Here is a 27884-nt window from a genome sequence, read left to right as displayed (position 1 = left end):
CTGCCAATGACTGGAACGAACTGCAAAAATCACTGAAGCTGGAGACTCATATCTCCCTCACTAACTTTAATCACCAGCTGTCAGAGCAGCTCACAGACCACTGCACCTGTACATAGCCCATCTATAAATAGCCCATCCAACTACCTCATCCCCATACTGTTATTTATTTTATTTATTTCGCTCCTTTGCACCCCAGTATCTCTACTTGCACATTCATCTTCTGCACATCTATCACTCCAATGTTTAATTGCGATATTGTAATATGGCCTATTTATTGCCTTACCTCCCTTATCCTACCTCATTTGCACAAACTGTATATAGACTTTTTCCATTGTATTGTTTACTGTGTGTTTGTTTATTCTATGTGTAACTCTGTGTTGTTGTTTGTGACGCACTGCTTGGCTTTATCTTGGCCAGGTCACAGTTGTAAATGAGAACTTGTTCTCAACTAGCCTACCTGGTTAAATAAAGGTTAAATAAAAAATGTAAATAAAATAAAAATACACAATTACATGTTATCTAATTATATCCTGTCCTAATATAATCTAATTTAGAACACAAGCCAGTATTATGTTCTATTCTACACAGATGATCATTCACTATTTTTCTCCCCCCTCTGTCTGATTTGCGTGCCTTTAGCTGCCAGGCAGTACCGTGCCTTTCTTATCACTGTGTGGTGCATGACCAGGCCAGCTCCTGTTGGACTATATTGGGCACCAGGGTAACTAATGTCCCAATCACAGTAGAGGACAAGGCTATCACGCAGAGTCAAGGGCCTGCTCCCTAATTCCCCCGACAGACAGGGATTGCATCTCAAATGGCAACCTATTCTCTTTATAGTGCACTACTTTTGACCAGAGCCCTATTGGCCCTAGGGGTGCCATTTGAGACGCAGACAGGATGATCTATGGCCCTTCCTGGCCCAGGCCAATTAGAACGGGGCTCCAACGTCTTTATTCGCCTGCCAATGTCAACACTGCCACAGCCATGATGCTGATTTCACTCATATCTCCCAGGACTCACACTGCACCGTATAAATGAATGTAGGCTAGCAGCCAGGGGGTCAATTGGGTATGGCCCTAGCTCAACACCAAAAAATCATTCCAATCAAGATTAAAAGGGAAATGCAGCGTAGCGGTATTAGTGGCTGGCTTTAGGACCACGCGGTAGGCTCAGAGCAGGGCGGGAAGGCTGTTTTTCCAGCTGGCTGGCTTTAGGACTATGGATGGTGCTTCAACGCAGCTATGCAGTGAACAGCGCAAAACAGTGCAGAGGAAGATGGCTGTAGATGGCTAGGTAACTGATGTTTAACTTGACATGAAGCTAAATTAGAGTTTTTGATCCCGGTGTTGAGATAGTGCATAGCAGCTAATTGTGTTTGTAAAATGTTAAGTCCCCTGTTGACTGAGGTGAATGAAGTTACAGCAGCCATGGTAATAATGTCTGGAGTCAATTTTATTTTTTACTAGTTTTTTTGTGTAGAAATGCAGTAAATGAGCTTCAGTCATCACAGAAGTCATCCATGGGGGGTGAGAGCCAGCATCAGTCACATAGCATATATCAACTCAATGACGTCTGAGGCGGCTCAACCCACATGGCCAACCAGGAGACAGACCCTGTATATCAGTGAGGCTCCATCACCAGGATCAGACATGATGAGTATCCGACAGCTCTCCTCTTCAGGAGTTGATTGTGTTTCCTCAAAATGACTCAGAAGGTCACAGGCTCATATGATGTCACACATGTAGGCCTTGGTGCTGTCCCAGTAGAAGCCTGACAGGGGAGTCTGTCAATGATCAATGTGAACCAATGTGTTTTTTTGCGGTCAGCAAGCAGCCGTCTGTGGTCGAGATGGACTGTGTAGGCTTGATAAATCGTTGCCTTCACTGGAACAACAATTGTTTGGAGAGACAGAACCCATCCCCCCCATCTCTCCCCGCCTTGCCTTCCAACTCCCCAGGCCAGAGAGACTGTCTGCCTCCCAAATGGGTACACTATTCCCTATATAGTGAGCTACTTGGGTTCTGGTCAAAAGTAGTGCACTATGTAAAGAATAGGGTGCAATTTGAGACACATCATATGACAATGCTGTGTGCGGGTTCCCTCCTTATTTAGTGTTGCTGCTGCTGCTGCTGCTGCTGCTGCTGCTGAGAGCCCAGAGCGTTGAACCGTTGCTTGGCTGATCTGTTTGGGTTTCATGGCATGACCGTCTCTTGGCAGACGAAGGGCTGCATTTAGGCTATCTCTGGCAGGGCCCCTCCATCAGTCCCAACACCGCATCCAGTGGAAGACAGAGAATAGAACTAAATGTTTGACTTTGGGATAAAGTTTACTTAGGGCTGTGAATTTGATCTGGGATAGGCCATTGCCAAGTGTACTAAAAGCACACAGACACAATACAGGTGTGTTCCTATGAGATAGGGAGTTTATAATTTCATAAACAGTTGTGCACCTTGTGTAACCGATAAATGTAAACACAGCTATTTTTGGAGCAGAAATCATTTTGATTAATCAACTAAAGTGCTCAACTGATGCTCTGTTGAATGTTCTGTAGTATTTGACATTTTTTACTTTTGGGATAACAAACTGAATAACAACCCATCATCGACTTACAACCTCATTTTCCCTTCAAATCCATCCTGAATGGATGGAGTAGATATCACTACCTTCTTTGGAGATGCATGAACCAGGTCAACAAACATCAACTTTAATTGTTTTGGACTTATCCAATTGATTGGAATCCATCTTCATCAACGTCTTCACGTTGTGATCAGCATCAAGTCAAACAGGGCAAATGTTACATTATGATTGCAAAGAATGACGTAAGGTTTGCTTCACATTTCATTTGCTCACTTTTTACTTTCCACACAGCTTTTGAGAGAATAAAGAGGGAGGCTGGTATGAGTGATGAAAGATGGGATGAGAGGATTGGCTGAAGAGCAAAAGGGTATATTCGGATGAAGGCTTTATGTTCCCAAAATTATTGTAGCATGAATGGGTGGGGTAAAATGTTCTCCTCATGACTATCTTTTACAAGGAACTACTCTGCATGGTAATCTGCAAAGAACCAATGGGTGCATTAATTTATGTCACCCTACTAACATTGTTCATCCACAAATGTTCCAAATAACTTTGATTCAAAAAATATTAATGTATAAAAACAATAACAATAATAATAATAATAGTTACAACCAAGACACAATCTGCCAACACGTCTACAGTCATTGGGACTTCATAAGAACCATGGCTTCAGTGAGCTGACTTTAAGATCCTCTTTTGAAATCACTCATTTTGTTTTTGATAAATTCTCAAATACAACAGCGCTCTATTATTTTAACGTATGGAAGAAAACAGAATGGTGACAATTAATTGAATGCAAATGTATTCCCATCCATTTCTATGTAAAGGTCCCCCTCCATCAATCATATTACTTCCAGATGTGTCAGTGTCTGATTCTCAAGAACTTAAACAATACCTCTGAAGTGCCTAAATTGCCAGAAAGTCCGGAGATGGTCCCAATGTAATATTTATTTCACCACCACTGTGATTATACGACCTTTGCCCACAATCATGCCATGTCTAGGGTCTGAAGTCAGGAGATTCAATTAATCTGAGTAGCCTGAATATAAATGTTTGAAAATCAGAGGCAATGTCTGGGCTATGCACAAATGATTTTACATTGTTAGAATATTTGAGTAAATTGCGCTCTGTCCCAGGCAACTTTGATAATCAGCATAGTAACTTTAATCAACTGGTATCTACACTTTCCACTCCTTTAAGGGTTCTTCCCCTTATATTACCCTCTCTTTTATGTATCCCACTTCTCTTGTACAAGTGTTTGATTCGTTGGCTGGCTGTGCATGGTAATGAGATGGGACAGAGAGGGTTTTTAAAAGCTGCTGCTCAACAACATATTGGGAAAGACGGCAAGCAGCGTGAAGTCCGAATGACGTTTCTGATCTGAGCTCTCTGGACCTACGGAGTTGGTGAAAACTCAAGAGTATTCGGAAGAATAGAAATCAAACATTGTTCCTCTTGTCATCTCCTCAAATTAAAGGGCGAATACCAAGATCTTGTCGATTGAGTGAGGTTTCGTTTGGGTAACCAGCCGGGAGGTCCGAATTTGAGGTTCCTTATCAGCAGACGAGATGCATCGTTGTACAACAGCAGCGTTGCTTTTGTTAGTTATTGCTTTATATTCTCTACATACAGAAGGTAAATATATATTTATATTTGAGCAATGTAAAACTTATGTGAAGGAGCCAGACCCTATTGAAATGTATCGGAAATAGTATGTGTTCAGCCGTTAAACATGTTTCTCTGATGGTAATGAGTAAAAAAAAAAACGTTGTGCAGCCGAATTGCTCCTGTAATGTATGCTCCTGTAATCTCCAAATCTACTCCCTTTTGGCAACCGTATAGGCTATTGTTGTTCATAACAGTTATATTACTGTTTTTGTTTTGTACAATTGTCGCTTTGTTCGTTTTTATTGCGTTAACCACTCAGCCACAGTCTGAAGCCAGGCGACGTTGTATAAATGTTATCCTTTAAGGTTTTACATTTCACCAAATTTATGATGGTTTGTTAGCATTTTATGCGTTGCTCTTTATCTGATTTGTTTGGTTCGCGTGGTTGATGAGAATTGTAATGCCCGGTGTTGAGGAATTTGAGATGACTTTTGATGAGGGAGCATTGAAGATGTGGGTCACACGTTTCAAAGTAAGCATGAGCCTGCTACAGCGGTTCACCTGACCACCTGCATGCGTGTTAAACAGTCCCAGTGGCGGTGTGAATCCACAAGCCTTGATTTACAGTGGAGACAATAATAAAGTTGAATGTTTTACAATTACAGTCCTATTCAATCGTTCTCGTTGTTCGTTTTTCATACAGGTTAAGAACTGCGCCTGACACACTGTGTGAAGTCGAAAGTCATAACTGATCCGTTATTCTCATTAGAAAATATAGATCTACTGATTAAACGTTCAGACCAACGTGTTCATTTGACCTCCATTTTATTGTAACATGTCTGTTTTATTTATTTTTTACAGCCTACAAGTGCAGGTGCACAAGAAAAGGGCCAAAGATTCGCTACAAGGATGTGCAAAAGCTGGAGATCAAACCCAAACATCCTTTCTGCCAAGAGAAGATGATATTGTGAGTCATTTCTGTGAATCATTTCTATCCTGCTTTCTCTCTCTCCCTACAATGCTTTTGTCCTCTTGTCTCAGATGTCAGTCACTCCTTGTGCTATTCAGTTTGTTTACCAAATGCACAAACTTTTTAATAAATATTCACTCTAATTTTCTAATCTCATACTATAACAAAGCAGCTGACTGACCTATTCATATACTTATATGGAATCTGAACTGATATTGAGAACCTATTAGCTTAAAGGTGTAACACTTAGTATTTTTGGAATTTGAATAGTGTATATCTAGTACTAATAGTGGCAGGATAGTGTTTCACAGTATTACTTACCTGCCAGTGTTGTGATTGGCTGTGATATTCGCCTATTGATTTCTCCTGCTGGACTTTATGGCTGTTGTCTCGTGGAAATCACTGTCATTTCGTGGTTGCAAAGATTCTACACTTTTCACTCCAGTTTGTGAGAAAACAAGCACATAAAAGTGTAGGGAATTATTGTACCATCTAAATCACTGTGAAATATAATTTCCGATAAGAAGAAAAATACTGTTTTTACATCTGTTTGAAGCCGGTAGACCAAAATGAAAGTTGAGTTTTTTTTTTGTCCACCTGCTTCAAACGGCTGTAAAAACTATATTTATTGTTATTAAACATATATTTCACTGAGATTTAGATGGTACAATGATTCCCTACACTATTCAGTGCTTGTTGTCTCACACAAACTGAAATTGAGTGAACAGTGTAGAATTTTTGCAACCAGGAAATTTGTGATTTCCACCAGATGCCACAGTCAGAACAGCTTTCCCAGTTTGACAACCGATGCTGCTCCGGTGGGAGAAATCAATAGGCATCCAATATGGACTTTACCTCTTCAGATATGAGTGACTTTCTAACTCTTTTTGAGGGTTCAAAATGGAGTTGAATACTGTTGCTTTCCCTTTCCAAAATAGATGCTGATCTCACGTTTTAGTCATTTTCAGTGGAAGTGGTGCTTACTTTTGTAAAAAAAAACATAATAATCACATACTCTTTTGCCATCTGTAGTTCACTTGAGGTATTGCATAGATATGTTCCCATGAACAGAAAAACCCAAACCATGAATTCAAATGTTTTTTTTGTCCCGCTGTCATGGATTACATTACATTGCTCTTGATTTTATCAAAAGGTCTTAGGGTCCATCCAACAAAGATTTGTTGGCTCCTTGGACCATTAAACTGGTCTTATATCCTGGGGCCAATGTGATACATTTTAGTTGAACACCAAACAGTTAAAGCTGGTCTATTTGCATAAAATAGTGGCTGCTGGCCACTGACCTAAGTGAAAAATGATACTCAGCGGGCTCCGGAAACAGTGCCCCTTCTCTCTGTTGGCTGGCATGGCTCATGTCTCAGAATTTAACATTCTGCGGGGCCACCTCCACTGTCACAGCAGTGCCTCCAACTCCAACCAAGAGTTAGAAATTATCCAAGGCCTCTGTTGGCTGGGCAGGTGAATAATTAATTAAGAAGCAGACAAACTATAAGAGATTGATTTGAGAAGCCACTGCAGAGCTCTGGACACAACACAGCACATGTCACGGCTGGCTCAAAAATGCCATACAGACGGTCTCTCCAACTGCTGCTCTGAATGTCAATGGGTTCATCTAGCCAGGCTCCGAGATCATGTATACCCAGTGCTGTTTTTAAAGCCTGTTCATGCAGTAATGTGGATCAGCTGGTTTCTCTTACACTCTCTCCTTTTGTTCTTCAGTGTCACCATGGAGAACGTGGCACGCTTCAAAGGTCAGGAGTACTGTCTGCACCCTAAACTGCAGAGTACCAAAAACCTGGTCAAGTGGTTCCGGATCTGGAAGGATAAGCATAGGTGAGAGGTCGTCCCACTCCATGATTTGAATGGCCCCCACCAGAGGGCAATTACCATCTGTATTTCAATGTAATTTCTATCCTATAGCTGAAGTTCTTGTTTAGGTTCTACCTCCGAAAAATGATGCAGGCTGTTAATACATATTCACGAATTGGGGGTGGGAACGTTGTGGTGATTTCCACATTGAGTGGAGAAATAACAATAAGTAACTGACAGCTGTCAGTGTAGCTAGCTAACATGCTAACCTTATCTACCTCGCTAATGATATCTGTTGCTACAGCATATTCAAAATATTAGTAAGCTGGCTAGGCTATGTCTGGTTCAGGAGCTGGATTTGTCATAAGCATTTAGGGAACTTCACCACAGATGGGTAGGGAAAACCACTATCTTTCACTTCGCCATCTATTATCTCCAAGTGTTTTCCATAAATTGTAGCTGCGACTCTGCCAGAGAAATACAAAGAATAAGATGAAGCTCCGGTAATATGGATAGACTGAACAGTTTGTACTAGAGGCCAGGGTGACAGCTAAGGCACATTTATTGTAGTGATTTTCACACAAAAAAAACTATGGCATTAATGTCTAGCTACTTAAAAAAAATGTTTTTGTTTTAATCCATTCGTCGACTCTCACAATGCGACATGCGTCATCAATTTGGGCAACAGGTGTGTCCGTGTAGCTTCTCCCGCTATGGAAAGTATGGTTATAGGAATTTATATAGCTAAGTAATCGTGTACTGTATATTTGGCTGTATTTAACAACATTTTCCCTTCTCTCTTAGCAGGGTGTATGAAGCTTAAACCATGGATTATGTGCACAAAGGGGAAAAAGTGGAAAAAAAACGCCATTAATAAGACTGTTTTTATGAAGTACAAGACATAATCTCGGAGCAATCAGTACTTTGTCTTGGAATGAGATTTATCACGCATATAAGAGATTTCTAGTTTGCTGGTGCCGTTTTAGTTGGCCATCAGGCTAATTATTGTTACTCACTTAAGTCATTTCAACTGTAATAATGGTAGTGTTTCTCCAATGCCAACGTTCAAGGCTGTTTACCAGTGGAATAGGATAATGGAGGAAATGCTGTGAGAAAGGTCCTTGATGAATCTGGCCCATGTTTTTTGGATAGGAGATGTTTGCCCTTGAACCATCTGTTTGTTCCAAGGACTATTGTAGGTTGATGTCTTGTAACATAAAGGGGTCATGGTATTCTTGTTATTGTATACTGGTACTTCTGTAGCTTGGTGTGCTTCCAGAAGTGTTAAACACAGCATACTGTATACATGTGTAGGGAATGTGATGAAGGGAATTATTAATTACTCAGACCAAGCACCCAAATGTATGTCAATAATTTTGTAAATTTGAGTCCATTCAAAGAGAAATTGGACACAAGAAAAACACACCCAGGTCAATGTGTAGTCATTTTAGATTTCATTGGTGCCATGCCATTCCCATATGCAATCATTAAGTTGTAGTTTATTATGAGCAGTATATAAAGTCAACCTGTTCATTTAGATCTTGTAAGACATATATTTTCTTTACCTGATATGAACAATTGTAAACAGCAATGGTATTATAAGTTTCCCATTTACTCATTTGTATCCTTGTCCTGATGTTTTCTTATGGTGTATTCTACAAAGACTGGAGTTCATCAACATGTTTAATTTTAGAAGAAAGTCTTCATCATTACCTATGGGAAAATAAACATTTTTAAGAAATATCTCATTGTAACCCTCATAAGAATCAAGACATTCAATCATGAAATTGTTTCATAAGTGGTTAATTATAGAGCATGTTCATGATATAATCCAAAAGTTTTTGAATGATGACCTTTGAAAAGGTGTGACTGTTTTGCAAGCTATTGCTATACGTTGCTACAATGACAGTTGACTTTTTATTTCACCAAACAGAATGCTCAATATACATTTTCTTCAAAGAATGTGCATTCCTCTTGTTTAATATATACATACAAATGTTGTATTCTTTTGTGAGAATTCTAAGACTTTCTAGTGTAATTTATTGTGTTCCTGTTTTGCTATTTAAATGTTAATTCGGTAACAAATGTTAAGTATCTGTGTTTGGACTGACTCACCAAGCACACATTCAAAATATTCCAAGGAGTGTGAATCAACAAGCACAGCAATAAAACTGTCTGAAAACAGCCCTTTCATTGTTTCCTTGATATTTTATCTTAATTACTAAATCAAGATGCTTTCAGACAGCCTAAATATAAAAATATGTTATCCATAGAAGGTGCTATGTGCTCCCCAATGAACTGGGATGGGATTAGTGATCTTCTAGCAGCAGGATATTATGCTGGCAACTCAATCGTGAATAGTTTTTTTCAAAATAAGAGTCACCATTGTAGCGGTTTTCATGCGGTGAAGGAGAGTCGGACCAAAATGCAGCGTGTAGATTGCGATCCATGTTTAATGAAAAAAACAAACCCGAATTAATACAAATACTACAAAACAAAGAACGTAACGAAAACAGAACAGCCTATACTAGTGTAAACTAACAGAGACAGGAACAAGGACACTAAGGACAATCACCCACGAAACACACAAAGAATATGGCTGCCTAAATATGGTTCCCAATCAGAGACAACGATAATCACCTGACTCTGATTGAGAACCGCCTCAGGCAGCCAAAGACTAACGCTTGACATCCCACAAAACCCCAAGACAAAAACACACCACAATAACCCATGTCACACCCTGGCCTGACCCAATAAATGAAGATAAATATAGACCAGGGCGTGACAACCATGCAAAAAAATATACAGTTGTACTCGAGTACAGCACTTCTGTTTTTCACAGCATTGCAACCACACACTGAACTCTATCAGGGAAGTCGTTGGTGAACCAGGCGAGGCAATCATTTGAGAAACCAAGGCTGTGGTGATTGACAGAGTCGAAAGCCTTGGCCAGGTCAATGAATAACGGCTGCACAATATTGTTTCTTATCGATGGCGGTTAAGATATCGTTTAGGATCTTGAGCGTGGCTAAGGTGCAACCATGACCAGCTCTGAAAACAGATTGCATAGCGGAGAAGGTATGGTGGGAATCGAAATGGTCGGTAATCTGTTGACTTGGCTTTCGAAGACCTTAGAAAGGCAGGGTAGGATAGATATAGGTCTGTAGCAGTTTGGGGCATTCATGGTCAAATTGCTGCAAATAAACCACTACTAAAGACACCAATAACAAGAAAAGACTTGCTTGGGCCAAGAAACACAAGCAATAGACATTAGACCGGTGAAAATCTGTCCTTTGGTCCGATGAGTCCAAATTTGAGATTTTTGGTTCCAACCGCTGTGTCTTTGTGAGATGCAGAGTAGGTGAACAGGTGATCTCCGCATGTGTGGTTACCACTGTGAAGCATGGAGGAGGTGTGATGGTGCTTTTCTGGTGACACTGTGATTTATTTAGAATTCAAAGCACACTTAACCACCATGGCTACCACAGCATTCTGCAGCAATACGCCATCCCATCTGGTTTGTGCTTAGTTGGACTATCAATTGTTTTTCAACAGGACAATGGCCAAACACACCTCCAGGCTATGCAAGGGCCATTTGACCAACAAGGAGAGTGATGGCATGCTGCATCAGATGACCTGGCCTCCACAATCCCGACCTCAACCAAATTGAGATGGTTTGGGACGAGTTGTAACGCAGAGTGATGGTAAAGCAGCCAACAAATGCTCAGCATATGTGGGAACTCCTTCAAGACGGTTGGAAAAGCATTCCAGGTGAAGCTGTTTTTTTGGTTACTACATGATTCCATGTTATTTCATAGTTTTGATGTCTTCACTATTATTCTACAACGTAGAAAATAGTAAAAATAAAGAAAAACTATGGAATGAGTAGGATTGTCCAAACTTTTGACTGGTACTGTATATATATATATATATATATATATACTCCATACTCCAACATTGCTCATCTTAATATTTCTGAATTCCATGTTTTTACTTTTACATTTGTGTGTATTGTGAGATATTACTGCACTGTTGGAGCTAGAAACACAAGCATTTCACTACACCTGCAATAACATCTGCTAAACATATGTATGGACCAATAAAATGTGATTTGATTTTGATTTGAGAAATGTCTGCATCACAAACACGACATGTGGCCACCAATAAAACAAAAACAACAACAAAAATGAAACACGTTTGGCCGTTTACCTCTGATAGAGACACTGATGAAGAATATATTTTGTCATAGAAAGATGATGGTTGTCTAAAAGCTGGCTGTACACTACCCGATTTTGTCCCCGATTTAACAGTCCCAGACATGTTTTTGAGATCAGACACAAAATACGCATGTTGTTTCCTACTCGGGACGCTCGGCCGTCATCGTCGATCGTTTAAAGAGACGCCATCTGAGAGCTTTCGAACCCGTCTTTGAGCAGTCACAGACATCCCGATATTTTCAAGCATGCTTGATTTTTGAGATTTGAGAACGGCGATCAGCAATAGCCAATGAAAGCTCTCCAGAGAACAAGCCAGTGAAACGATGACTTATCGAATCATCCAGAATTTGTTCTCTCGAGCAAGAGCAATGACTACTACCAGTTTATACTTACGAAAGTGTAAAATCGTTACAGTTCCGACAAGCACCTTACACGCAGTGTTATTCAATTGAAGATGTATTGGCTAGATATTTGAACTCTATACGGCAAACGTGAATGTCTGACTAAAAACGTTTATTTGTCTGCTTTGAGCCACAGCTCGTTCTGGCTATCACATCACATCCTTGTTATTGAGCAAGAGCCACAACAGCAAAAACAATCTGTAGTATTTCTCCCAGTAGATGGCGCACAAACTCTTTCTTTTCGATCATTATGGACAGTCCCAAATTTCAAATCCAAGATGCATCGTATCAGATAAAGTCATCTTTGTTTGAACATTTTAAAGATTTTTGAATACATTTATCCACGATATTCAGGCTGGAACAGTCTGAAAAGTCAAATAATTTAGCCAAAAAGGGGAATGAGCAGTAGCCAACATGTTCATGCTATGTATGTTTTAATCATTATTTTCAAGCCATTTGTTTTCATTTGATCAACATGATTTGTGAACTGCTGCGATTGTATAGACAAGGTGATACTTGAGTATTTATTCACATGGAAGGTTGTTTGTAAACCACTTTAATTTATGTAATTTTACCTTGAAAACATTTATAATGAAACATCTAGCTGTCTGCACTGTGACTGTCTCTTCAAAATATGTAATGGCAACATGTAGCTAGCGATTATATCATATGCTATATCATAAACTGCTACTGTATCCGACATTCTTGCTTCTAGAGATGTGAGATGCGATGTGGATTGGATGAGGAAGTTTTCCGCTTGCTTTACTGGTGGTATTCATTAGAACACAACGTAGAAAAACGTTTAAAACATTTTTCGACGGAACACGAAAATAAGCTATTTTTATTGGACAATTCCATAAAGTCCCTCCCTGTTTTAGTATGTTTGATTAAGTATGGTGCCCAATTAATACAACCCCGAGCAATGGGAGAGGCGGGGACAAAATTTGGCAGCTTCATCTCTTGTGGGTGTGAGCTGAGACGTTATAGCAACGAACTACAAACGGTATCTGAATTTCAACAAACGGGAACCGAATTGTTTTCAAATAGCTAGCTATGTTATCAATTGTTTGGTTTGCTAATATCTGTTTCATTTTGATAAAATTTGTCGTCCGTTAAGACCTCCATTTAAAAACTCAAAACGATAATTGATGGTCATCGCTCTCCGTTCCTGTTGGATTTAATCTGGTAGGTTCACAACATTTGCTCGCCAGTTTAGCTAACATTGTTAGCATGTTAACATTTCCTAATTATTTGTACAGGTGTTTTTGTTTGACTAAATAATTGCATTATTCTGGAGTCACGTCCGCAGGCTGATGGGTATGAATGTGCTAAAACGCCTACTAGCGATGTTCATTTGTTTTAATTTAACCCATTGCCAAGAATTTGATGCTAGCTAATGTTAACTAGGTGAAAAGCAGCTTCTGCCAGTTAGCCTGCTAACATTTAGTATATGCTAACCAGAAAGCTAGCTAGTTTTCCACGGTCAGTCCTGCCAGAGATTGGTTTAATTTCGGTTTCGTGTTAGCTAATACGAATGTTAGACATGACCACAATTAGCATTTTCGTTTTCTCACATGCTTATTCAATAGTTTATTTTCTATTGCAATTTAGGAAACGTTACACAGTGAATTGGCTAGTCTTAATCAGACTGTAATACACCATATTGTTATGTAAACAGCCTGAAATGAATAGCTACAAAACCGTGTAAATGTTCTTTCCTTTGCAAACCAGAACGTTGAATAGAATTACGGTTGTCTGTGAGGTTTGTCATTTAGCTGCTTGAAATTTTAGACACACAGCCACAGGAATAAAGCTAGTTATACGTCATAAAACATCTTTAGTATTGTTTACCCGACTTTTTAGAGAGCTGGTAGGTAATTTTAAGGTTGTTTTATATTGGATATTCGATTTTCTCTCGTCCTTAGCTATTGAACCAAGGATGCCATGAAATTGGTATTGTCTGAATCAGGAGAGGATGGATGGAGAACAATCCACACCGGTTTATTTTTTTATTTTTTTATTATCCGAATTTTAAAAGTATATAAAATTCACACACAAAATGTGCTGACTGTTCTTCATCTAGCAATGGATGTTATTTAACTAGCTAAAGCATATTCAGTGGTCACCAACAGGATGCCACAGTTGCATGCTAATTTTATGCTTTTCTTGTTCTGGGTTGACACTTTTTTTTCTATGTGTTGATTGAGTTTTTAATTTGGCTCTTCTCTCTAGACATCTGATTAACTTCTGACACGGCCTCTAAATAAAAACACCAAGCTTATTTATTGCATGGCGGATGCCTGAAATATGATGGAATGATCGCTAAGAATAGTTTGCAATGCGAAAGCAACACAAGTCTCCCTCATCCAACAATAATATTGTGATTAAAATGAATTGTTGTCCTCTGCAATTCCATTTTATTTGGATTAATCAATGCCAAGCTGAATGAAAATGGCCCACCTCAATAAAGCTAACACCAGCTTGAGATTGTGAAGTACTGCAAATATGTGGGATTTGAAGGTCAGCAGCAGTGATGCTCTGATGATGGAGAACTATAACTAGGCCATGCCCACGCTGGTGCTATTGACTTAGATTCTACAAACTACTGTATTACATTTAGACCTAATCTTTTTTTTATTGTTTTAAAATGAATACCAGAATGTTTAACTGCCTGCTACGTTACTGAATGTCATCTCCTCTCTCTCTTCAATTACTTCTATGTCAGACAGATAGTTAATGAGTTTTATCTGCAGGCAAGCTTTTAATGGTACCTTAGCATTTGAGGGAATGTCAGGAAAGGAAAATAAAGTCACTTGAGTGCACAGCCTCCTGCCATGTGAGATTGTTGTTGCTAGAGGATTGTTTTGTGACGCAAACGGGCCAAGCATAACCAAATCTGGTCAGATGAGCCTAGGACAGGACGTCCAAAAGGCCAGAAACCAATGTGTTCGCAGCAGAATTAAACGAACCGGGTTAACCCCAGAGGTTCTCTAAACAGAAAAAGGCGGGCGCTAGAATAACTTGGCTTCTTGGAGCCCCTGGGTAGGCCTATGCCTATGTCCAGTAAGAATCCGATCACAAGATAGACCTGTACCCCAACAGGTCTATCTTGTGACCGGATGCTTGCAGCAGATGCGTTGAGGTGTCCTGCCCTTTAAACCTGCTGAATGTGTGTCTGTTCAGATTACCACAGCCTAAACCAGCTGTCCATCAGGCCAGGGGATTTCTCTGCTTGGTGAGCTCTCCTCCTGGTGTTGGATTAGGCTCTCCTTTCCATCGCCATCCCTGGCAGCTTAGATGGACATTGGACAGTCCTGAGACAGTTGGTGCACCAGTATGAATTATCCCCTCTACATAACTGTTTTTGCCTGTCTTGTGAATCAGTTTTTATTGAGTGAAACATTTTCCTATATCGTGTCATGTGATAACTCGACCGATTTAAATACGTTTTTTTATTATTGTATATCCTTATTAGTGAAATGTTAGAACCTCTAGTAATGTTTGATATTATCTAATGTCCGTAGGCAGGGGAGTGGTTTGTAAGCACAAGATTAACATGCTGTGGTGAAGCACCGTCTGCCAAAGGCTATATTGAGCTGAGTTTGTTTTCCTGTTGATTGAGTGTAGAGCGCAGTGGAGTTGAAGGCACAAGATCAGTTTCCCACTGTATGTACGCACTCAAGGTCAGAGGGCGTAAGAAGCACAGCAAAGCAAACTTTCAGGACTGATAGGCTCCAAATGAGCTTGGGAGTAAAGTCTCCTATTTGGCACCTGACCCAATGCTTCTTGGATACTCTTAGGGGCGAATTCAGTTGAAATGTTTTGTCAATTCAGGAAATGAGTTTAAAATCCCCCATGTAGAAAATTACTACGCTAGCAACAGATTCGGCTCCACCCACAAAGGGTAAAGAAAAAGGAATTTCTCATTGAAATGCATTCATTTTAGTGCCGCATTAAATTGCTTAAATATTTCAAGAAAACCTTGTGTTTTCTATAGTCTTACTGTTGTAATTGTAGGAGTGGACCCGTTGTTTGCAGAGCGCACAACCTAGGCTACACTAAGTTTTGGTTTATTTATTTCCATTTAAGAGTTGTCAAATTAATTATTGTCTTTTTTGGAGTGCTCCTGTCAATCGTGAGTAAGGACACCTGATTACGCATATAGAAGTAGGACTAGTCTACCTGGCCTGCGCACAAATGTAGGCCTATGAATGTGCCCATTTGGGGATCTAATACTCTTTCTGATTTGCCTTAACTTGCCATCACTGGAGCTTTTCAAAGTTAATTTGTCTTCACCTCGAACGGCAAGTAAACAAAGTCTCTGTTTTTACATCCATTTAGAATGATAATAGTTCATAATTGTAATCTTTCAAGCTCTCTCCCAATTGATTACCACTCAGCATGAAAGGGGGAAAATATGTCATGCTCTGATCAGACGAAAACATCATAAAATAGGCATACCTGATTACTACTTATCCCCTGCACAAAATAGCTTACAGCAGTGTATGTCTGTCTGGAGCTCACTGGGACAGGATACCCTTGAGGGACCAGAATTGTTTTTATACAGTTTTGCAAACTTGCTAGCACCAGCTTTGCACTGGACCAAGTTAAGAGTTGATACAATTTTGCAAGTTCGTTACAGATAAGCCATGCTTAGCCTTTGTGATTTTATAGGATATTCATTTTTTTCCCAGGATATTTTCTACCTGTGGGCTTCTGTTTGCTTTATTTAGGCAATTTTTACATATTTGCAATAGAAGCTACTTTTATATTTGTATCATTTTCATTTAGATATCATTTTGATTATCATGACATTGATTTTGAGATATGAAGACTTTATTATACATTTTTAAATTGTGCCACAAATGTGCATATGAAAATCATAACTGGCACGCAGATCAGTTGAAATGGTACGATAACGTGGCACTCCATATTGAAAAGGTTGCTGACCCATGGTGTAGCCTATTACCAGCTACTTCAGGGACTTAATGCCAGAATCTGCGAAGACTAGCAGCAGCAGGGTCGGGAACTGGTTTCTATCTTCTGGTTAGCCTATTGATCTCTGGCGCCCTCTTTAGTAATTTGTCTTAATTTTGAATAGCAGTGCTTAAAGCATCAGACAAGCTCAGCAGCCTACATGTGTTTTTTCCAGAGTGGTGCAGCGGTCTAAGGCACTGCATCTCAGTGCTAGAGGAGTCACTACAGACCCTGGTTCGATTCCAGGCTGTCACAACCGGCAGTGATTGGGAGTTCCTATAGGGCGGTGCACATTTGGCCCAGCGTCGTCCGTGTTAGGGTTTGGCTGGGGTAGGCCATCATTGTAAATAAGAATTTGTTCTTAACTGACTTGCCTAGTTAAATAAAGGTTAAAACCTATTTATTTTTTAAAAAGCCGAACAAGTGAGCGTGGATTTATTTTTAGCCGGGGAGAGACCAAGAACATTATCGAGTTTTTGCTTTGCTTATTCTCCACTGCAGTGTATTTCTGGAGGCTAGGACTGGATCAAGTTGCTACTAGCTGTTGAGCATTTTGAATGTGACGACATTCAAGCAACCCAAAGACTGCTAGTTGGCTAACTATTTTTGAATGAGACATTTGTATCATAACCCTTCTAGGTAAGGTTGAAAGCAGTGTTATCTAGCCGGCATATCATTTGTTTGCTTTGTTTGTCGATCTCCAATGCTGGCAAGCAATGCAATACCAACCTGCTTAGCTGCCCATCCAACCAGCTAACAATGGGCAGCTAGCTAGCTAAATATTTCTAGTACAGAAAATACATTCTTCAAGTTGGATATTAGTAGGGCTGTAGTAAAGGATATATTATAAAGCCAGTTAAGATGGCATTAATATGATTTACACCTACAAATATAGCTTGTACTTTGCTTGAAATTAACATGTAAGTGAAGTTTTCCAACGTTCTGAAGCTTTACGCTTTGTGGTTATTGCTAAACAATGGGCCTCACAACATTGATGACACAAACCTGTCTTCCTCCATTGTATCATTCCAGTCTTTGATCTGCCCAGTGAGGTTTGTCATGATGACTCATTTCTGTGAGGCACTACCCTTGTTATAAATCAGTTGTTACTTCCTTTGAGCAGCAAAGGAGGGATCTTCAGTTTGCAAAGTCATTCTGATGTGCTTTTTTTTCGTTGTCTTGGTTGTAGTGGGCTCAGGCGAGGTAAGGCTAATTTCTCTGAAGATATTATATTTTTACAAGAATTTCTCTCTTTTGACCTGCTGTTTTAAGTTGCTATGTGCTAAGCCATGCATTAGCTATTCATAGCTCTCAAATATCAACTCTCATTATCAGCCCCACCCCCCCACACACACACAACAATCTTTTGAGAATGCTGAAGGACTGTTCCTTGCAACAAAGCATAGGATTCTTGTTTTGCGCTGGTACAGAGGTGATAAAGTCTATGTTAAATCCATAATCAGAATGTCATTGTCTAAGGCAAGCGAGCCAACTCTGCTAAGTTGCAGGCATTTCAAGCCTACACCCACACCTCAAGCCTTCAAACAGTTGACATCAGTATGGAAAATGTATGCAAATGCACAAAACATGGTTAGGTCTGCCCATGCTCAGACAGTAAAATGGCATTGTGACAGACATTTCACACCTAGGTCGTAACTGATTATCTGTTCCATTATCTAACCTAGTATGTTATCTACAGAACAATACATTGGCACCCTGTATAAATTTAGGCTACATCAGTGCCGTAAACTGTAACTTATGAATAGGTGCTGTTTTACTGAGAGAACTATTATCTTTTTCTCTCTGCCACCCCGGCCTTTGGTTAAATAACAAGCCCTTCTCATTCCTGTCCCCTAAAGAGATCTAGTTATTAAGGAATCAGTCCCATGGGATGCTCAGGCAACTGCTGTGTCAAAGGCAAGAGTAGCACAGCATCTCCTATCCCCTACTACTACCCCCTATTTTCTCTTTCTACCCATATTATTAGCACTCAACTTATCGCCAATGGCCTATTTTCCAATTAAGGTCAATGAGTTCAACCTCAGGACTAGCATTAGGTTCAACTCAGAGGTAGTGTTGACTCTGCAGATGTTGTCTCTGTCTGCTCCTAGCCTATATCCTTTTCCTCTCTTCCCTCCAGTCAATATCAGACTGCCCAGTTGTGAAATCTGTTTCTCAGTGGTGTCAATATATCTACCTCTCCTATTATCTTTACTTGCCAGTGCCACTTAAGGCTTCCACATGCTTCATTTTGGCTGGCACCTAACTGAACAAGTGTGCTCGCATACTCCCTTAAGACATTCGCTTGAAAAACGAGAGAAAAGCGTCAATAGTACTGTTTTTCCATCTTGAGATGCCGTAGCCAGTATACACTCCCTAAAAATAGTCATAATTAATCTAAGATAGCTCAAGAAATCTGTCATTAATTTAGCCGTTTTTGCTTAGTTGCGCAACTTTACCTCTTAGATGTTTGGTGCGGTAATTTGAAAGTTTTCATGCACATTTTTTCACTATCATTGAATCACCCTAGGGTTTGGCAAGGGTAGGCTGTCATTGTAAATAAGAATTTGTTCTTAATTGACTTGCGTAGTTAAATAAAGTTTGAAAAAAACATTTATTGAAGAATCCCTACTGTTAACCAATGACCTTTGGTTAATGAATTTCAGCTTGCTTCGGAAAAAATGTAGTGTCCACGATCAGCCGAAAAACCCCTTTGCCGAAGACCAAAATGTTTGTGGTAATATACACACAAACTGTTCCGAACTGTTTTGGATGGGAAGCATGCAGACGCCTTTAGAGGTTAGGTGAGGCAGTCACCTCAGACCTACAGTAGAAAGTCTGTCGAGGTGAAAGTCAATTACTTGTGTGTTTTTTAGTTGGAATACATAGTCTCCATTGAGCTCTCTACTTGCTTTCAACACACTGCCACCGAAACGCTCTATAAAAATTAAATAAAAAACATTTGTTGAATTCGCACTTTCAATTCTCTTCAAGTTAAGTAGCCTACTTCTCCTCCAATAGTTGGGCATACGTGCATGCAAGATCAAGTAGGCCTCATATGTCCGGTCTCAATGAAGGAGAGTAGGCTGCCTATGCGTGGGGCAGTTCCTCCAAGGAAATGTACTTAATAAATATGATTTAGGTTGTAGTTTACTAGATTGCAGGGTTTCTGTTAGGAAAAGGTGGTGACAGAAACTTGACAGTCCAGCATTAAAATTGACCAAACATTTAAGAAATTTACTGGACCAATATGTATTGGTTGTGTAACCTGATTAGGGCGTCCACCCACGGTTCTCAGAATGCAGAAATCACATTTTAGTTTATGGTAATTCATCTTAACAGAACATGCAACGGCATGTCATTTTTACCAAATTCCAATGAACAATTTTAAAGATGGAATACATAGGTGGTGAGTCCATAAGGCTAGAGGAAGCTAAGCTTTCTCCAAAGTATACTGAACAAAAAATATGAACACAACAAGTGTTGGTTTCATGAGCTGAAATAAAAGATCCCAGAAATGTTCCACACACACAGCATTTTTCTCTCAAATGTTGTGTACAAATTTGTTTACATTCCTGTTGGTGAACATTTCGCCTTTGCTAAGACAATCCCTCCATTTGACAGGTGTAGCATATTGAACAGCATGATCATTACACAGGTACACCTTGTGCTGAGAACAATCAAAGGCCACGCTAAAATATGCAGTTGTCACACAACACCATGCCACAGATGTCTCAAGTTTTGAGGAAGCATGTGATTTGTATTCTTACTGCAGGAATGTCCACCAGAGATGTTGCCAGAGAATTGAATGTTAATTTCTTTACCATAAGCCGCCACCAATGTCCTTTTTAGAGAATCTGGCACAATACGTCCAACCGGCCTCAACCTCAGACCACGTGTAACCATGCCAGCCCAGGACCTCCACATCCGTCTTTTTCAACTGTGGGATCGTCTGAGACCAGCCACCCAGACAGCTGTTGAAACTGGATTTGCGTAACTGATGAATTTATGCACAAACTGTGAGAAACCATCACAGAGAGAACTTGTGAAATCCTGAGACCCATTCTTGTGCCACTTATCCACCGCCATCACCTCATGTTTCAGCATGATAATGCACGACCCCATGTCAAAAGGATCCGTACACAGTTCCTGGAAGCTGAAAATGATCCAGTTTTGCTATAGCCTGCACACTCACCAGATATGTCACCCTTTAAGCATGTTTGGGATGCTCTGGGTCGACATGTACGACAGTGTTCCAGTTCCCGCCAATATCCAGCAACTTCGCACAGCCATAGAGGCATGTGACAACATTACAATGGCCACAATAAACCCTATGTGAAGGAAATGTGTTGCGCTGCATGAGGCAAATGGTGGTCACCAGATACTGACTGTTTTTCTGATCCACAACCCTATTTTTTTGTTGTAAGGTATCTGTATTCACAGTTATGCGAAATCCATAGATTAGGACCTAATTTATTGATTTCAATTGACTGATTTCCTCATCTGTAACTCAGTAAAATCTTAAAATGCTGGATCTTGCGTTTTATATATATATTTTCCGTGTAAATGTAATTAAATTGCCAAAATTATATAGCCTAATTAGCTTACTCCGGTCTATACAGAAATAAATAAAATAATTCAAAATAGGCTAATACACCAGAAAGCATGATTTGGCCACAGAGGATTATTTAGCTTCTTTAAAAGGTAAAAAAGCTGTGAATTGTTTAAAATCTCACAACCTACAGTCGGAAAGGAACGCAGTTTGAGCTGAGCGCACGGCAAATACCAAATAGATGATTGAGTTGCGACTGTCAGTGAAAAACGGAGAAACCTAGCCAGGCATATCGCAATATTTTAAATTAAATCGAAGATAAACTGTTTGGAAAATGAATGGTAATTTAACCTACAGTGGCAAGAAAAATATGTGAACCCATCGAATTACCTGGATTTCTACATAAATTGGTCATCATTTGATCTGATCTTCATCTAAGTCACAACAATAAACACACATAGTGTCTCCAAAAACTAATTGGAGTCCAATCAATGAGACCAGATTGGAGATGTTGGTTAGAGCTGCCTTGCACTATAAAACACTCACAAAATTTGAGTTTGCTTTTCACAAGAAGCATTGCCCAATGTGAATCATGCCTCGAACAAAAGATCTCAGAAGACCTAAAATTAAGAATTGTTGACTTGAATAAAGCTGGAAAGGGTTACAAAAGTAGCTCTAAAAGCATTGACGTTCAGAAGTCCACGGTAAGACAAATTGTCTAAATGGAGAAAGTTCAGAACTGTTGCTACTCTCCCTAGGAGTGGACGTCCTGCAAAGATGACTGCAAGAGCACAGCGCAGAATGCTCAATGAGGTTAAGAAGAATCATAGAGTGTCAGTTAAAGACTTACAGAAATCTCTGGAACATGCTTAACATCACTGACGAGTCTACGGTACGTAAAACACTAAACAAGAATGGTGTTCATTGGAGGACACCACGGAAGAAGACACTGCTGTCAAAAAAAACAATGCTGCATGTCGGAAGTTTGCAAAAGTGCACCTGGATTTTCTACAACGCTACTGGCAAAATATTCTGTGGACAGATGAAACTACAGTTTAGTTGTTTGGAAGGAACACAACACTGAAGAGAAACAAAGTCACCGGAAAACCAACATAAAAACCTCATCCCAACTGTAAAGTATGGTGGAGGGAGCATCATGGTTTGAGGCTGCCTCAGTGCCTGGACAGCTTGCTATCATTGACGGAAAAACTTGAATTCATTTATCTATACTTTTTGCAGGAGCATGTTAGGCTTTCTGTCCGCCAATTAAAGCTCAACAGAAGTTGGGTGATGCAACAGGACAACGACCCAAAACACAGAAGTAAATCAACAACAGAATGACTTCAACAGAAGACAATGCATCTTCTGGAGTGGCCCAGTCAGTCCTGACCTCAACTCAATTTGAGTTGCTGTAGCATGACCTCAAGCAGTTTACACCAGACATCCCAAGGATATTGCTGAACTGAAACAGTTTTGTAAAGAGGAAAGGTCCAAAATTCCTCCTGACCATTGTACAGGTCTGATCCGCAACTACGGAAAACGTTTGGTTGAGGTTATTGCTGCCAGAGGGTCAACCAGTTATTAAATCCAAGGGTTCACATACCTTCCCCACCTTGCACTGTAAATGTTTACACGGTGTGTTCTATAAAGACATGAAAACATATAATTGTTTGTTAGTTTAAGAACTGTGTTTGTCTATTGTTGGGACTTAGATCAAGATCAGATCAAATTTTATGACCAATTTATTCAGAAATCCAGGTATTTCCAAAGGGTTCACATACTTTTTCTTGCCACTGTATTTGGTAGGTTATTTTTGCACATTTTAATATTGCCTATAGGGCACAAAATGGCAGTGACCATTGCTGCCAAGTGAGCTGCTTCACATGTCTAAATTAACATTGTGGACTGTGGTTGGGTTCAGGACCAGGTCTTGCGGTAGCGGGTGGGAGTCAGACAGTAAGCCGGGGGGTGCAGGCGGGAGGTTGAGTAAATCAGTCCTTCGCAGACCTCTCTTTCTGAGTAATGTAAGGGAACTCAAGTCCCAATGGAGTCATGCAAGCTTCTGCAATAACCATAATCTTCCAAACTCCCAGGATTTATGCAGATTAAGTGGAAATATTTAGGAAATTGCCCCCCCTCCTCCAATTGCAGATATGTCATTAGCATTGGTGGTTATTTAATTGTTGAAAAAGCAAAGCATAAGTGAGAGGACTGCTGCTAGGCTTGGCAGATGAAATGCAGAACCGGACAGGAACAATGCACCACCTCATTGACTGATCGTTCTGTCTGGGCTCCTCTCCCTCCCTTAACAATGGCTGACATTGTGGATGAAAAGATTGTCACGCATGATATGTGGGATTAAGATTGGGCCAGTCTTTCTGTCCATGAAAGCCAAGTACAGGGGGATTTGGGAACATTTTGTCCTTGCTCTGTACCCGTTGTGCCCATCTTCCTATTATATCAAGTCTGTCTGTGACCCTCGCCGAATTCAAATCACTCTGATTAAGAAGACCATGCTTATTGGAGATTGTACTGGAAATGGTATGTTGTAAAAAGACCACATTGAGTGGCTGGTGACAAAGGGTGTGTCCCAAAGCGCACCTTATATAGTGCACAACCCTATAGTCCCTGATTAAAAGAAATGCACTACATAGGGAATAGTGTGGTATTTTGTGATGCAGGGAATAGTGTGGTATTTTGTGATGCAGACACTCAAGGCAGTGAAATGAAGTGGTTGGTAAGACAGTAGAAGTAGGGCTTCTCATGAGCACAAAATAGCCCTTTGTCAAGAGGGATGCAAAGTAATTGATGAGCTGCACTAGTTTCATGTACAGAACAAGAGGGTTTCTTTGAGTTTTCCACCAAAAAGAGGCCAGGGGCAAGCGATTCATCGTCATCTTGTAGAAATGACTTTCATATTGAATGTAGGTCATTTGTTGCGGAACATGGTGGGTGGCAAGGACTGACTCCATGATAGGAAATTCCATTTTCATAGTGAGATGAATTTGAAACAATCCTCTGATTTAGGTGGGCGTGTGCACAGGAATTGTGCAGCCTGGGTCAGAACATGGAAAATATAGTAGCATGACGTCTAATCGCATCCCTTTGGAAGGTGAGAATGACCGTCACAACCACGAAGCAGTGTGACTCGAGCTGGGATTGGGGACTTCATTTGTGTTTCTTAAAGGCCCAGTGCAGTCATCAACCTGAATACATAACTTCTTCTGTGTTTTATATATATATTTCCACACTATGCAGTTGGAATAATACTGTACAATTTTGAATGCTGATAATTCCTTTTTACTCTAAGAGCTTTTTTGAAAAGACAGCCTGAAATTTCAGCCTGTTTTGGTGGGATGGAGTCTTGGCCTTCCTGGTGACATCACCGGGTGGTAAATTAGTGCTCTCAATAAGACTAAGAGTTCCAAACCTTTGCTAATAGGCTATTTGTTTCTTTTTGACCACTTTGTTTTAAATTAATCACAGTAAGGTACTTAATTGTTAAGTATATGGCTAGGGGTTCCGCTAGCATCACCCCTTGAAAACATTCCGCTGAAAGGGCAGCCCGCAAAATTCAAAAACATATTTTTTTAAATATGTAACTTTCACACATTAACAAGTCCAATACACCAAATTAAAGAAACTTCTTGTTAATCTACCAATCGTGTCTGATTTCAAAAAGGCTTTACAGCGAAAGCACAACATATGGTTATGTTAGGTCAGAGACAAGTCAAACACACACAGCCATTTTCCCAGCCAAAGATAGGAGTCACAAAATGCAGAAATATAGATAAAATGAATCACTAACCTTTTGATCTTCATCAGATGACACTCATAGGACATCATGTTACACAATACATGTATGTTTTGTTCGATAATGTGCATATTTGTATCCAAAAAGCTGTTTACATTGGCACGTTACGTGCAGTAATATTTTACTTCCAAAACATCCGGTGATTTTGCAGAAAGGCACATCAAATCCCAGAAATACTCAAACGTTTGATAAAATATATACTTCTCCTTAATGCGACAGCTGTGTCAGATTTCAAAAAAACTTTACGGAAAAAGCATAATCTGAGTACGGCGCTCAGAGCCCAATCCAGCCAAAGAAATATCTGCCGTGTTGGAGTCAACAGAAGTCAGAAATAGCATTATAAATATTCACTTACCTTTGATCTTCATCAGAATGCTCTCCATGGAATCCCAGTTCGACAACAGATGTTTGATTTGTTCCATATAGTCCATTTATGTCCAAATAGCCACTTGTTGTTAGCGCGTTCAGCCCAGTAATCCATCTTCATGAGGCGCGAGCACAGGGTCCAGACAGTCAAAGTTCCTTTACAGTTCGTAGAAACATGTCAAACGATCTTTAGGATGTTTTTAACATAAAACTTCAAAAATGTTCCAACCAGAGAATTCCATTGTTTGTAGAAAAGCAATGGAATGAGAGCTACCTCTCTCGTGATTGCGCGTCAAAAGTCTGTGACACTCTGCCAGACCACTGACTCAAAGAGCTCCCATTCCCCCCCTCCTTTATAGTAGAAGCCTGAAACAAGTTTCTAAAGACGGTTGACATCTAGTGGAAGCCTTGAAGTATAATTTGACCCCATAGATACTGTATTCGGTAGGCCAAGCTTTGAAAAACTACAAACCTCAGATTTCCCACTTCCTGGTTGGATTTTTCTCAGGTTTTTGCCTGCCATATGAGTTCTGTTATACTCAGACATCATTCAAACAGTTTTAGAAACTTCAGTGTTTTCTATCCAATACTACTAATAATATGCATATATTAGCATCTGGGACTGAGTAGGAGGCAGTTTACTCTGGGCACGCTTTTCATCCATAAGTGAAAATGCTGCCCCCTATCCCAAAAAGGATAAACGTCTTCATTGAACTGTTTTTAGTGTGAAGCTAGCCTAATTTATGCCTCATAGATCGGTCTTATAAAGACATTACTGCACAGTGCACTTAACGACGCTCCATTCATAAGTACAGCCTAGTCTGTTAATATTTTAACACCCCACTCTCTCCCTTGAGAAGGCATCTCCCTTACTTAGCCAACAGGCATTGGCAGCCTGTTAGTTTTTGCAACTTTGTTTTTCTTCATGATTCCTGAGCTGGTGGACTCATTTGGGAGGCCATGACAGGCCAGTAAGCACAGCTTCAAGTTCCACCATCTAGCTTACACTAGCCTAATTTGGAAGAATCCTTGCACCACTGGGCTCTAACATAGCTGTCATGTCTCTCACACCACATGCATGTGGATAGCTTCTAGATGAAATGTCTGTATTAAGGTATTCTCTAGCATGCCAACACTGTAAGCTTTCTGTGGGATCATTTGAATATCTTCATGTATTGTATAGGGCTGGGAATTGCCAGGGACCTCACAATATATTATCACAATATTTAGGGGCCGATACGATATGTATTGCAGTCTTATACTGCATTTCAAAGTTCCAAACGTATTGCTCAACATAATTTTGTATGTACAGTCTTGGCCAAAAGTTGAGAATGACACAATACAAATTTTTCAGTCGGCTGCCTCAGTTTGTATGATGGCAATTTGCGTATACGCAAGAATGTTATTAAGTGATCAGATGAATTGCAATTAATTGCAAAGTCCCTCTTTTCCATGCAAATGAACTGGAATCCCCAGAAAACATTTTCACCATCACCCCTGCCATGAAAGGACCAGCTGACATCATGTCAGTGATTCCCTCGTTAACACAGGTGTGAGTGTTGATGAGGACAACTCTGGAGATCACTCTGTCATGCTGATTGAGTTTGAATAACAGACTGGAAGCTTAAAAAGGAGGGTGGTGTTTGGAATCATTGTTCTTCCTCTGTCAACCATGGTTACCTGCAAGGAAACGCGTGCCGCCATCGTTGCTTTGCACAAAGAGGGCTTCACAGACAAGGATATTGCTGCCAGTAAGATTGCACCTAAATCAAACATTTATCGGATCATCAAGAACTTCATGGAGAGCGGTACAATTGTTGTGAAGGCTTCAGGGCCGTCTCCTAAAGTTTATTCAGCTGCGGGATCGGGGAACCACCAATACAGAGCTTGCTCAGGAATGGCAGCAGGCAGGTGTGAGTGCATCTGCACGCACAGTGAGGCGAAGACTTTTGGAGGATGGCCTGGTGTCAAGAAGGGTAGCAAAGAAGCCACTTCTCTCCAGGAAAAACATCAGGGACAGACTGATATTCTGCAAAAGGTACAGGGATTGGACTGCTGAGGACTGGGGTAAAGTAATTTTCTCAATCACCTTTCTGATTGTTTGGGGCATCAGGAAAAAAGCTTGTCCGGAGAAGACAAGGTGAGCGCTACCATCAGTCCTGTGTCATGCCAACAGTAAAGCATCCTGAGACATTCATGTGTGGGGTTGCTTCTCAGCCAAGGGAGTGGGCTTACTCACAATTTTGCCTAAGAACACAGCCATGAATAAAGAATGGTACCAACACATCCTCCGAGAGCAACTTCTCCCAACCATCCAGGAACAGTTTGGTGACAAACAATACCTTTTCCAGCATGATGGAGCACCTTGCCATAAGGCAAACGTGATAACTAAGTGGCTTGTGGAACAAAACATTGATTTTTGGGTCCATGGCCAGGAAACTCCCTAGACTTTAATCCCATTGAGAACTTGTGGTCAATTCTCAAGAGGCGGGTGGACAAACAAAACCCCAAAATTCTGACAAGCTCCAAGCATTGATTATGCCATAATGGGCTGCCATCAGTCAGGATGTGG

General features: G+C 40.2%; 2 protein-coding genes across 4 annotated transcripts in view; both read left to right on the top strand.

Annotated features, from left to right (window-relative positions):
- Window positions 1-3894: 3894 nt before the first annotated feature.
- On the top strand, window positions 3895-9169 carry LOC135526195 (C-X-C motif chemokine 14-like). Of its 2 annotated transcripts, none has more exons than XM_064954353.1 (4): window positions 3895-4215; window positions 5050-5155; window positions 6896-7009; window positions 7793-9169. In XM_064954353.1, exons 1-4 carry the CDS (start codon window positions 4149-4151, stop codon window positions 7806-7808), a joined length of 303 nt encoding a protein of 100 aa, XP_064810425.1. In that variant the 5' UTR covers window positions 3895-4148; the 3' UTR covers window positions 7809-9169. The 2 variants fall into 2 exon arrangements, with proteins under 2 accessions (XP_064810425.1, XP_064810424.1); XM_064954352.1 differs by having other exon boundaries at window positions 3896-4215; window positions 7790-9169.
- Window positions 9170-12571: 3402 nt separating this feature from the next.
- Window positions 12572-27884, top strand: part of fam13b (family with sequence similarity 13 member B) — an 85253-nt gene continuing 69940 nt past the window's right edge. For both annotated transcript variants that reach the window (XM_064954351.1, XM_064954350.1), the window contains exon 1: window positions 12572-12788. The gene's annotated coding sequence lies outside the window, so the exon portion shown is untranslated. The remainder of the gene's footprint in view (window positions 12789-27884) is intronic.

This window comes from Oncorhynchus masou, chromosome 32 (assembly GCF_036934945.1).
Source record: "Oncorhynchus masou masou isolate Uvic2021 chromosome 32, UVic_Omas_1.1, whole genome shotgun sequence".
NCBI classification, from domain to species: Eukaryota; Metazoa; Chordata; class Actinopteri; order Salmoniformes; family Salmonidae; genus Oncorhynchus; species Oncorhynchus masou.
This window is presented reverse-complemented; position numbering and strand designations above follow the sequence as displayed.

Excerpts from the sequence above, each read along its gene's own strand:
- LOC135526195 (XM_064954352.1), top strand. The coding sequence starts at position 4,149 with ATGCATCGTTGTACAACAGCAGCGTTGCTTTTGTTAGTTATTGCTTTA. Across the intron at positions 4,216-5,049 it reads ATATTCTCTACATACAGAAG|CCTACAAGTGCAGGTGCACA; the intron begins GTAAATATATAT and ends TATTTTTTACAG. Across the intron at positions 5,156-6,895 it reads TGCCAAGAGAAGATGATATT|TGTCACCATGGAGAACGTGG; the intron begins GTGAGTCATTTC and ends TTTGTTCTTCAG.